This window comes from Vanessa tameamea, chromosome 14, assembly GCF_037043105.1.
Source record: "Vanessa tameamea isolate UH-Manoa-2023 chromosome 14, ilVanTame1 primary haplotype, whole genome shotgun sequence".
Classification (NCBI taxonomy): Eukaryota; Metazoa; Arthropoda; class Insecta; order Lepidoptera; family Nymphalidae; genus Vanessa; species Vanessa tameamea.
In genome coordinates, this window is record NC_087322.1 from 9,165,720 (window position 1) to 9,178,879 (window position 13,160).

Genomic DNA, 13,160 nt, shown 5'->3' on the forward strand with positions numbered 1-13,160 from the left:
TTTCCAGTTCTTCATTACATTTCTACAGTAATCTTACGAGATTAGAGATATCCACAAAACAATTATCTCGATGATTTATTTTTACTTTAATTCTTCGTTTAGTGCAATATTTATATTTTCATTTCTTTAATCATAAGGAACATTTAATCCAGATGTTTAAAGTGTAAGCATACAATATCTTAAATAAATATGGACTCAATTAGTGCTGATGTAGTAGCAACACGTAAACTTTTAACAAAACAATTTTTTTCAATGGAGAAACTTCAACAATTCCTCTACATCTAGCTTGGATCCAAGGTAGCAAGGCGCTCTTTCGTGAATGGAAGTGGGTTTGATGTCCAGGATGGGCTGCGAGCCGTTGGTTGCCAGTCCGCCCGCCTCCGTCACGAGGAACGCCATAGGGTTGCACTCGTATAGTAGGCGGAGCTACAACAATAATTGACATACATAAACATTATAATTACATTACAAAACATCATTTCCAACTAAAAATCATAATGGTCATATAACGTCAACATGTACCTAATCGAGATTATTTGAATTATTTTAACTTGTAAGTCGATTTAAAATATTGATGTTAATGTCACTAGTAACGTTGATAATTTAAATAACACAGCTATAATTTTGGTTCTGTTTACAAAATATCTTATTTTGTAATTATTCGTATTAAATATGTACTTAATTGTGCATTGCATTTTTTACATCGTCACAATTAATAATCTTGTTTATTGGAAACTTTAAATAGTTATAATACAATATCAATTAAATTCTTAATTTAATGGCTTTTAGTTGTGCCGACAGGGCACAGATTATTTCGCCAATGTCACGAAAGAGATTGATTGGTACGGTTGAGGAAACGTAATACAATATCGGTCACAAATACCAATAATAGACATTAGGAATTCTTAGTTTTTAATTTTGTTGAAGGTATCTTACGCTCATAACTTCTCAAATGGGTTTAAAATCAGAGAAAAATATTTTTAGATAAATATACAAATAGATTATTGTTTTTTTCACCTTTCCCTTAGGGGCCGATTGTGTTGCGGGATACATAAAAATCCCGCCATATTTGATAGTCCTGTGTACGTCAGCTACCATAGAGCCAACATATCGCGCGCCGTACGCTTTGCCTGTTTTTGGTCGCTTCTTCTCTTCTATGTAATTCTTTAAGCCGTCCGACCATTCTGCTGCGTATCCTGGAAAATGATTAAACGCACCATTAAACTTTTACGATTGTTATTTTTTTATTTAAATGTAGGAATATGACTCCAAATACAAGTAATATGTGTAAGTAGTTTAAAAGCAGTAATTGTCTATGGATACATTTTATATTGTTCATTATGTACATATATATGAGAAGGTTATTTATGAGTAGGATCCGCCGGATAGCATAATAGTAGTAAATATACATACATCTCTATTAGTCATAAGATATATAGGGATACTAATGCAATACCTACACTTTTAGTTCTGCAATTACGACGAGGAACAAAGCCTATATTGTCTTTCAGGAAATTAACAGGAAATACATTTAGTTTTTATTCTTTATAAACACTTTAGATACTATTTATCTGACAAATCAAGAACGTCGTGCTCACCCTTGTCTGGCTATGCTCGTGACAAAATCATTTTAAAATTTGATTCTATAGTATGATTATTATAGTAGAATTATTACGATTTATCATCGTTATAAGATCAAGATTATAGAACATGTTCAATCGGGATTTATCTATGTATTTGAGATAAAATTATGGTGGTATAGATTATACAGAACCAGATAATGCATGTTGATTTATATGATATATCACTATAACATTACGTATTATTTCTATACATAATGTATGAATAAAAAAATATATATCTCGTTATTTTTGGTAGTAATTTACCTTCATTTATAGAATAAATCTTGCCCTTGTCTGGTATCCGCATGTTAGGGTCTGTTAGAATAAACTCTCCAAGAGACGGGTCGTACATGAAGCCATTTACACCTTTTCCTTTTCCTATAGACAGAACCATCATAGTTGCGGAACCATATAGGGCATATCCAGCAGCGACCAGATGATTGCCAGGCCTCAGAGCGTCCGCCTCTGAAGGTTCGCCGTCAGAAACTTTCCTGATTGTCGAACAAGGAATTTAATTAAGAGTAATAATCTGGGCTATAGTCTGACGCTACTATTAATAATTACATATTATAAACATTTGTCGTAAAAAATGTATGTATTGTCCCCTTAATATTATTGTAATTATATTATTTAAAAAAAGGATAATATCAATATGAAATATAGCAATTAATATTCTTACTTGTAAATGGCAAAAATGGAGCCAACTGAAACTAAACAGTCTATATTCGATGAACCATCGAGGGGGTCGAAGCAGACCACATATTTGCCGCGCCTTTCGGTTTCCACCTGCAATCGATTTCAAATTTGTGTCTTAAGTTAGGAATTCAATAGTAAATTATCTGTTAAATCTAGTACATTAACATAGCGATACCTAACGAGGTAAACGGACGCTTCCCAACCTTTCCACTAGGATAGATAATATAATTCGCGATCAATAAATACTCGTGGTGGTGTATAGTTAAGAGTATATTGCGTTATATTGCGTTGGTGCTTATTAGTGTATGTAATAAATTTAATTGCGACACTTGGTTTAGCATAATCTTGTAGCGACATTGCTATTGGCGTTAGTTGTCACATTTGTGTTCAGACTGTCGAATTCGGATGATAATGGGATCAAATATTGTTAAAAAGTATATTGAATAATAATAGTTCTTGAGCGAATAAGTATCACCAAACAGGTATATGACCATAACAGTTTGTACCTACAGCTGTTTAGAACCGACCCAGTGGGTACATTGTACATATCGCACATTTAAATGCGAGCAAGGGCGACTAACTCTACATGTGCTTAATTTGTGTTTATAATTTATTTTATCTCAAGCTCGACTCGGCGGTTAAGCAAAGCAAATGACCTTATTAATTAACTTCAGGTGATAATCTATCGATTGAACATCATTAAATAATAATTAGGTACCCAAAGTAAATAATAATATAAATAGCGATTAAAGCCATACCAAGAAAACGTAATAAATAGCTAAGTATTATTTGCAGAAATCGGTATTAGCCGGCTACGCTCGTTTTAAAAAATTAATAAACTTATTTGGATGTAGCGAAATAATTTAATGATACTTGACGTTGATATTTAAATAATTAGCTAATATGAATTGCTAATCTGGTGGGTGTGTTTCAATTCCAAATATAATATAAAAATAACTAAGTTATCAAATAATTTGTTTATTGTAGATTCTTGAGGTTGTGACCTTGATATCTAATGATAATTAAAATGGTCGTTTATTAGGAAACCGAAAATTTATCTTAATACAAATATATATAAAGTCGTATATTAATTAACAATAACTATTCTGAGACATTGAGCCGGACTTAAGTTCACTTAACATAGTAAATGTTTTTGTTTCGTACTTTCTTTTGGTATGAAATTGATTGATGATTATTTTAGCAACAGTTTTAAGTTAAAACATATATCTACATGCAAATCAAAGATGATAAAGTTAAGTAGGTACTATTGATATCCCAGCTCACTATTCTTATTTTTACTAACTACAACTTTATTACCGTCTGTTGGTCTAGTTGCGAGATACTAAGGCGCAGATCTCGAGATCCTATGTTCAAACCCAGGTCAGGTTCATAACAACTTATTGGGTTTCTCTTTTTCTCAATAGTAGCCTGTTTGTCAGTAGAAGGTGCGTACACCCACGTGCTTTGGAAAATACGCAAAGCTGTTGGTTCTACTAACTTTTGCCGGTCGTGTAGGATTTGCCATCCCATCGGCTTAGGAGAGTACACGTGTCAACATAGGTGCACTCTCATGTGTAAGAATCGTGCACTATAATAGTTCCTGCGTAGTTTACTCATCTCATTTGAGATTGGTCGAAATCGGTCAGCATGGAATCACCTCATCATTCTTATTTCTACCTAACGTACATTATTATATTAGGTTAGTTGTAGCCCGCGGCTTCGCTAGCGTTTTCGGAGTTGATCGTCAGGTGTTAGGTATAAAAAATTGCCTATATCCTCATTTGGAAATCAAGCCAAATGTCATCAAATTTGGTTCAGTGTTTTGGCCATGAAAGAGCAACAGATAATTAAACAGAGTTACTTTCGCATTCTGTCTGTCGCAGTCTGATTTTAATAAAATCTAATTAAAATAATGATTTCACACGCACCTGTAAGACTGAAGAATTTTCTTCAGAAACGAGAAGGCAAGTCGTAAAGGAAGACTTCAGCATATTAATAAAGAGGTCATTTGATAATACATCCAATTTTTTTACTTCTTCGCCTTGCACGTTTGTATCGCCAGATATTCCATGACTGTAGAGAATGGTTTAAAAAATTGTAGGAAAGATGAGTCTTTTGAAGATTAATAGGAACTTTCCAAACACATTAACCTTTATCAACAACAAAAAAAATTAAATGATGGTGAAAATGAAAGATGGTTTTCAAAAAACTATTATCATAATATTTAAAAGATTTCACAGGCAGCACCTACATAAACAGTAGATATTATTCAAAATACAATAGTCCAAAGGTTATCTATTCAGCACTAAACCTGAGACATTCGAAATTCGAATCAATATACAGGCAGTGTATCGGCTTTTCATGTGTACAGTTAATGATAATAATTAAAGCGAATGAATGATATAAAGGCTCATTAATAAAATAACTAGGTCTTCATCGGGTAAAACTTTCATTTCAAACTCCAGACATCGTTATTTTTAATTAAAGAATTTATTTAATTAAAATTATATGACTGAGCAACAGTCATATATTTTTATATGAAAAATTCAGTGTAAATAATATTTGGATAACATTTGTACTATGTAGTAAGTATCATATTATATAAATAGTATAATTTTGAGAATTCAATGCAAATAACTGTACATAATAATTATATATGATAAAAATGATATGATATACATATATTTTAAATGTATAAGTGAATGATATGAAATAAAAAAAAAAAACGAAACTAACAGTTTTGCGATTCCGGCTTTTCTTACGGCGGATTGTATAGCCTTGACTGCTGTTTGTATCGAATTCAGTAGTTGTGTTAAGTCTCCGGTAGCTTCTGGTGCCGTTCTTTGTTGAGCCAAAACCCATCGGGTTAAGGTCATTGCGTTCGCATCAAACGCCGGGCCTTGTTGAGACATTATGTCGAAAAATAAAACTCAACACAAATAAAATAGCGGCGAGCACGTCCAGCTGATGCCGCGATACTGAACGAGGCCGTTGCCTCCCCGCTAAAATGTTTCTATACCTACAAAGAAAATAGAATGTAGATTGTAAAGCCGCTAACGCGACGTGCTTATCATTTCTTGTCATACTTGTTTTTACGGCATTTTGGCCTTTTGGTAGTCATAACAGTTCAAAATGAATCTGTTAGGTGTCATCGTAAGGTTCATTTTTATTTATATTTAAAAGTGGGTGTGTGTATGACGAAACATTCATACTCGTGAAATTTTAATATCTGAGTTATTATCAATGAGATATTTTTTACATTGTTACGTAGGCATATTAAAAAATCAGTATCATTTTTATTTATTGCACCATGTAAAGTTTTCCTAAGTTATCGTATATCAAAACAGAATTATAATTATCTTCTTACTTCTTTTGTGTTAGTCTATCACATAGATCGATAGCCATACGGCGCACCGTATAGCGTAGTGATTATAGGTCGGATTCTCAAATAAAAGGCTTTATTACAATCTAATTTTTTAGTTAACGTAGTAATTATTAGTAGTATATTTAATTGCTCGTGACAAAATGCATAATTTATTCAATAATGTAACTGAGCATAACAGGAAGGCGTAATTCAATACTTAACACACTTCAATGGTTCTTTAAAACCAAAAATTTCGCTATCTTTATAAAGTAAAGAGATAACTATAAATTATTACTTATAATACAACATAATATATAATAATAAAACAAAATAACCCTGAAAATATAATAAATAATTATATAAGCTGGTAACTTCGTTTGTTAAGTTGTCAAACGGAAACGCCATTGGAATTGTCAAAGAAATTATGTTATTAACGTAAATAAACAAGATTTAAAAAAATATATAATGGCTCCAAAACTAAAATTTGCGGAAGGTATAATATTTCATCATTATAATATTAAATTAGTGTTTTAGTTTGCATATATTTATTGTCTCTTTTTTAGGTGAAAAAGTTTTATGCTTCCACGGTCCCCTAATTTATGAAGCAAAATGTCTGAAAAGTTCTGTTACTAAAGACAAGCATGTTCGGTACTTAATACATTATGCTGGATGGAATAAAAAGTAAGTAACTTATTTAATATATCAAGATCTATATAGAAACTACATATTATATTTTCTTGTATGAAATACGATCACAATATTATCTCATCATGTACATATTGCTTTAAAAATTGTAATCAAAGTAAAATATCAAGTCAAAGTCGTTATTTTGGTTAGGGATATTTGCTTTTGGTGCTCATTGATTCTCTACCATATTGGGGCTGATTTTTTAATCCTAATGTACTATTTGATCCCTTAAGTACACCTAAGCCATGTTCTGTTATCTAATTACAAATTAAACTGTAAGATCATTGTGATTGAAGGCTGTGTAGCTTAACCCTGTGTGATTCAAAAGTTGTTAAAAAATGTTCTTACTCGAAATTGACATTTCCATATTGTCAATACACATGTGAATTTCAGACTATATACAATAAAAATTAAAATTGCTATCAATATAAATATGTATATCTACTTAAGTGATCTATATAAATATACATGAAATGTACTTTTTATTACAGTTGGGATGAGTGGGTTCCTGAAAGTAGAGTGCTGAAATATAATGAAGCAAATGTGCAGCGACAAAAGGAGGTTCAAAGAGCTCATTCTGCACAACCAGCTAAAACTAAAAAAAGTGAGTATATGTTTTGTTTAAAACATCCTTTGTTGGTACTAGGATATAGTATGCCCAAACGGGCATACTATATCCTAGTACCAACAAAGGAGGAAAATAGACAAATAAACATTTACTTGACACAATATTATCTAAATAATCTGTGTTCATAAATATGGATACATGAAAAAATCATATTTATAAGTAAATTGATTTCTATTTACAATTTCAAGTAGTAACAGTAATACATTTGCAACCTGCATTGTAAAACAATTAATATATTTTAATTTTAGACATTAAAAAACATCCCGGTTATAAGCAGTTGTCTGTAACAACCAAAGTCATCTTAATGTGATTCTACTGTACCTTATTATGCAAGCAAAAGTCATTGTTAAACTATAAAATAACAGATTTTTAAATAAATTAATATTTCTGTCAATTTTATGTACAGATATATTTAAAATATAAATGTGGCAATTGTGTTGTAAATAGTTTTAGAACGGAACTCTTTGACTAACTTTTAGTCCTTCTGAGAGATTTCATGTCCCTTAACCACACACAAAGCAGAAGAGTTAGAACATGTTGTTGTGTGCAATAGAATGGTATCACAAAAATGTACATTAGTACTGGGTTTATAATTATTAAGAAACTCAATATTGACACAGATTGATGGATGAATGAATAAATATTATTATATAAAATAAAATACCAATAATATGCTAAGTGCGCCTACCTGAAGAAATAACCTGAATTATAAGTTATTTATTAATTAAAAGAAGCACAATAAAAATATAAGCTTGGTATATTATAGTGTTCATCATATCAGTTATTTTATTTAATTTAAATATTATATATTTATAGTTTTTGATATGATGATAGAGTTATTATTTATGCATGAATTTTATGAAAAATGTATGTTTTTCTCTTAAATCATTAATTTTTCTTTGCTACCTACAAATGTCTTATTCTGTATTTCCTAAAGCTGTTTAACCATCCATTATGTGAAACATTATGGTTGCCTTTTATATATAATGGTGTGGATTTTACTTTTAAAAACATAAAAGTCTTCATTTAGAAGTGTTTTGAGTAAATAATATGTTTTAACAAATTTCGCATTCTTACAGCTCCAGCTAAAGGACGAAAATCTGAAGCTGCTACAAGCTCGACTCCCGCCAGAGAAGAGTCGCGTGCCTCCACACCAGCCGGTAAGATTTATTATTCTATAGATTAAGTTGTTTGTTATTGATATCAATTTAAAGGTATTAAAAATATATGAATAGTCAATTAGTTCGTCAGTTGACATGTGTTATCTCTGTTTTAAATAATTTTATATCAAGTTATTGTAAATTGATTATAAATTATTTTTTTGAATAATTTGTTTTATGTTATTAAATAAAAGAAAATTATTAATTATATCTAACATAATAATTTTCATATAATAATAAAATTATGCTTTACATTAGCAGTCTGTAAATTTCCCACTGCTGGGCTAAGGCCTCCTCTCCCTTTGAGGAGAAGGTTTGAAGCATATTCCACCATGCTGCTCCAATGCGGGTTGACAGAATTTCGTTGAAATTAGACACATTCAAGTTTCTTCACAATGTTTTCCTTTACCTCCGAGCACAAGATGAATTATAAACACAAATTAAGCACATAAAAATTCAGTGGTGCCTGCCTGGGCTTGAACCCGAAATCATCGGTTAAAATGCACGCGTTCTAACCACTGGGCCATCTCGGCTCCAATTAAGATTATATAATTACACTTTGTGAATACATCATACAATATCATAATAAAAAAATATATTTTCATTTTAAGTATTTATTTAATAAAAGGTAAAAATATTGTAGTATATAAATTTGATACTTTGTATTTCAGGAAAGGAAACGGAAACTACTCCAGCACCAGCTAAAGCTACGAAGACCCAGAGTAAAGACACTCCAGCAGACTCGGGCTCCGATCAGCCTAAGTAAGTTATATTAATATGATTAAAGGTCCTTAGGTTGGATGAAATATAAGCAAATATTATAATTCAATATAAGTTCTCTATGTATGGACACTTTTACTAACAGGATTTACCTTGCTGTGATATATCTAAATATATCAGTTCAAAGAGAAAATCGTAAATGGCAATGTTTATTAGCAAAAGTACTTAAAATGTGACTTTCATAAGAATATATACTCATTGATAATTAAATTAAACTAAAGTTTATATTTTATCATTATTTAAGACAAATATCATATTATGTATATGGTTACTGTAACTAAACATATCAATGTTTTTTATATAAAAGACATGCTGACCTTTCTATAGGCCTTATAAATCCACAATTAACTAGAACATCGTAATAGTTTGTCATATGTCTTGAAAGGATATAATAATTTTAATGACCTAAATTATTAGAAGAACAGGATCAAACCCGTCGTGTACTTAAAACACAGTATCATAAGAACAAACGATAAGGCAACTTCTGAATGATACTACATAATTGTATTTGTATATTTGCTAAATTTATAATCTATGGTATCATAGACTATAAATTATAGTATGTAGCATTTCAAACGTACAAGTTATATTATAGTTTGGCTCAATTGCCCCATGTATTACTACTATACGAATATGAAATGGTTAAATTATAAAATCTATAGTTAGATGAACATTATATATACATGTAGTGTTAAAATAACTAATACCAAACTCCCAAACATAACCGAAGTAAAGTTATAAAACTACCAAAATACAACGTTATTACTTGAATAAATTTTACACGAGTAAAATAACTCGTTTTATATGTCAAAGTTTATGCGCCACGAATATACTTCAACGTACGTCATACCCTAGTAACAGAACAATCGGAACTCACATGTAATGCCATCTATATGTTCAGGCTTGAATTACGGCGGCAACAGCGGTTGCGACGTGAGGGACTGTTTCATTCTCCTCCGTTTTGACTATATGTAATACTAGTTGTCGCCTGCGGCTGCACTCCCGTTTTAGAGATTCGTCGTCAGGTGTTAGGTATAAAAAAATAACCCATCGCCTTCCTTGGGGTTCTAACTTGCTTCATAGCTAATTTCATCAAAATTGGTTCATGGGTTTTACCTTGAAAGTAAACACATAGGTTAATAATAATAGTGTATTTAAGGTACTTTTTTAGACATCCCACGTGGTCGAAGTGACCTACCAACTAAGATGGTAATTAATAATTACTAGGAATGTTTCACACACCTCGTTGAAATACCCTCAACAACATGAGAGCAATCATTCTAACATAGACATAGAGGTTGACTTTTATATTTTGTATTGAATTTTATTAACAATTTTATCCGTTATAACACCTAATTGAAATTAAAGTTTATGAAAAATGTTTGAAATAGTACTTTGAAAATGAAATAGCTTCTTTTTCAATTAATAAATATTTATATAGTAAAGATTCATAGTATAGGCACTTTATAATTATCCTTTTGGTAAATATATTACACATTAAATAGCTATTTATTCTTACTGATATTTTTTTATGCCCTGAAACTTTATTGGTCATATCTCTTTTAGGAAGAAACGTGGTCGTCTCGATTTGTCTATTGAGTCAGAAGAGCAGTACCTAGCAAAAGTCGAGGTGAAGATCAAAATACCCGAAGAATTGAAAGTGTGGCTCGTCGACGACTGGGATGTGATAACGAGACAGCAGAAACTGGCCATCCTGCCGGCCAAGCTGACAGTATCCCAGATAGTCGACAACTATTTAGCCTTCAAGAAATCTAGCAAACTACACAATCAGGCCAAGGAATCAGTCCTGGTCGATATCACTGAAGGGATAAAGGAATACTTCAACGCCACGCTTGGATCTCAACTATTATACAAATTCGAAAGACCGCAGTACAGCGAGATGTTACAAGAATACCCGGACACGCCAATGTCTCAAATATATGGTTCGATACATTTACTAAGACTGTTCGCGAAGATGGGTCCAATGTTGGCGTATACCGCGTTGGACGAGAAGTCGTTGCAACACGTTCTGACCCACATACAAGACTTCCTTAAATACATGGTTACGAATAGATCTACCTTGTTCAATTTGCAAGACTACGGGAATGCTACACCAGAGTATCATAGAAAAGTTCAGTAATATTTTAGCTTTAAGTTTGGTAATCATCAATTATATTGTTATATATTTGAGTAATAAATTTGTTCGATTTAAGTGACTGCTTATTTTTTTATCTTAACTTCGTTCTACTTAGTTAGTAATAAGTTATATATGAGTATATTGGATTGCAATTTTAAATTTTAAATAATATAACTATTATATTTATTATTCTTCATAAGATTTTATTACAACACTATTTCTATTTCATGTAAAATTAAATGTCTTCAATACTTCCGGTTAAAATCATATTTATTAAATGAGAGCAAAACGATTTCATATTTGATTTTGTAGACACATTTAGCAACTTTTTAATTAAGTTGCATAAAACATTAAGTTCGATAAAAATGGCGGGTCGACGCAACGATACGCGACACGTTGACCGAATTTTGCATCACATCTGTATGTGAGTCATGTGCAAGCGCAAGCAAAAACTTGTCCCTTTTCAATGGGTCGTGAGTTCGTGACCGACTTTATATTATATTTTTTCGTTTTTACATCCTATATTGGCCATATGTTCAGTCTTTCATTATGAATATGAATAATTTTACAGTTTGATATTTGAAGAGTTTTAGAAATAATTTATACCAATTAAAGTTTACGTACCTACTGGGGTTAGGGTAATAACTGAACAATATATGTACATACATTCCACAAAAAACTATTTTTTTTTAAATTTAAACTTATATATAGTATTTTTACCTCACAGATTATTTCCACTTCTGACTCTATTTCAGATATGAATCTAAGTACTTTTCAATTCTCAAAATTAGATTTATTATAATATTAATTAGTTTAAAAAAATACGTAATTTCTATTGAAACGAACTATAAATTCTTATACTCTGACGCAAGCAAGTCAAATCTATCTCGGAGCGTCCGGCATTGACGTCACAGGCAGAATATAAACACATTATAAACAAACCAATCTCTGCTCGCCTTTTTAATTATGTATTTTACTATGTAATAGTTTTATTTTGGCTCGCAACGCTCGCATACTTATTTCCACAATGCTGACAAAAGATGGCATTAGGAGTTCTTCATCGATAATAATTGAAATATGCAATAGTTAATTATGTGCCAATTTAAAAAAATGCAACAAGTTACAGTACGTACATATTGTAATACAGTTTTTATTAGTAGTTAAAAAAACCTTAATTTTATATAACATATGTATGAAAAGATTTTGTACTCATTAAAGTAAATAGATAAACATTTTAGTTTGAACTATAACGAGACATAGGCGAATTCTTATGATAAGCATTTAACAGAAAATTAACTAAAATAAAAACAAATTGCAACTTTCTTAAAATCTATACCTATCAAATAAAGTCGGTATATAGATTATTTGATGAAACATATACATTAATAAAATAAATGATAAAAGATCTATCGATACTCAACGAATTGTAAGTATATAAATAATAGATATTCTGTAATAAATATTTCAAACCGTTGATACTATTCAAGCATATAATTTTCACCTATTGAATAGGCTTGCAATGAGTCTAGTCAACTGCAACATTGTAACAACTGTTCCTAAAGTACTGTATTTAGAGAAACAAGGTTGCCCGCCATCTGGTGATGATATAAATATATGGTTTAAAGACTCAACTCTGAGAGAAGTTTAGACCGTATTTATAGTAGTAACCTTATATATATCGCCTAGGTAGAAACAATATATATAGTAAATATATATAATAACATAGGTTTATTAATGTTAGATTAATTATCGATTACAAATAAACGAACAATTATTTACTGCTCTGTTTAAGTATATAAGTGGTTAGAATGCCCAATAATATATAATTTATGTTCATATAATGAGTACTGGTTTTTTGTTTGGATGTGTTATTTGCACCTTTTATTGAATAAATTAAAAAAAATTGAAGTATCATTCGACGCCATATTAGACTCTTCATTTATCATTTAGTTTTTTTTTTCTTTTTTTTATGGCAAATGTTGTTTAATTATTATTTGTATTTAGTAAATTATAATTTAAAAAAAAACGATATCTATATGGTCTGTTATATATATAATACATTTGGTTATTGCTTAAAGTGTAATAA

At 30.6% G+C, this 13,160-nt stretch overlaps 2 protein-coding genes across 2 annotated transcripts; one reads left to right on the forward strand and one right to left on the reverse strand.

Annotated features, from left to right (window-relative positions):
* Positions 1 to 14: 14 nt before the first annotated feature.
* On the reverse strand, positions 15 to 5,315 carry LOC113398804 (fructose-1,6-bisphosphatase 1). The gene is made up of 6 exons (XM_026637732.2): positions 5,055 to 5,315; positions 4,247 to 4,391; positions 2,302 to 2,408; positions 1,887 to 2,113; positions 1,018 to 1,196; positions 15 to 426 (listed from the first exon to the last, which is right to left on the reverse strand). Exons 1-6 carry the CDS (start codon positions 5,228 to 5,230, stop codon positions 250 to 252), a joined length of 1,011 nt encoding a protein of 336 aa, XP_026493517.1. The 5' UTR covers positions 5,231 to 5,315; the 3' UTR covers positions 15 to 249.
* Positions 5,316 to 6,052: 737 nt separating this feature from the next.
* Positions 6,053 to 11,154, forward strand: LOC113398805 (mortality factor 4-like protein 1). The gene is made up of 6 exons (XM_026637733.2): positions 6,053 to 6,175; positions 6,246 to 6,363; positions 6,861 to 6,973; positions 8,077 to 8,157; positions 8,829 to 8,919; positions 10,504 to 11,154. Exons 1-6 carry the CDS (start codon positions 6,148 to 6,150, stop codon positions 11,075 to 11,077), a joined length of 1,005 nt encoding a protein of 334 aa, XP_026493518.1. The 5' UTR covers positions 6,053 to 6,147; the 3' UTR covers positions 11,078 to 11,154.
* Positions 11,155 to 13,160: the final 2,006 nt, after the last annotated feature.

Bases quoted from the DNA above. Each gene is read 5' to 3' on its own strand.
- LOC113398805 (XM_026637733.2), top strand. From the start codon at position 6,148: ATGGCTCCAAAACTAAAATTTGCGGAAG. The intron at 6,364-6,860 runs GTAAGTAACTTA...TTTTTATTACAG, and splicing joins TATGCTGGATGGAATAAAAA to TTGGGATGAGTGGGTTCCTG. The intron at 6,974-8,076 runs GTGAGTATATGT...GCATTCTTACAG, and splicing joins ACCAGCTAAAACTAAAAAAA to CTCCAGCTAAAGGACGAAAA.
- LOC113398804 (XM_026637732.2), bottom strand. From the start codon at position 5,230: ATGTCTCAACAAGGCCCGGCGTTTGATGCGAACGCAATGACCTTAACC. The intron at 4,392-5,054 runs GTTAGTTTCGTT...CATTCTCTACAG, and splicing joins AAAGCCGGAATCGCAAAACT to TCATGGAATATCTGGCGATA. The intron at 2,114-2,301 runs GTAAGAATATTA...TTCGACAATCAG, and splicing joins TCCATTTTTGCCATTTACAA to GAAAGTTTCTGACGGCGAAC.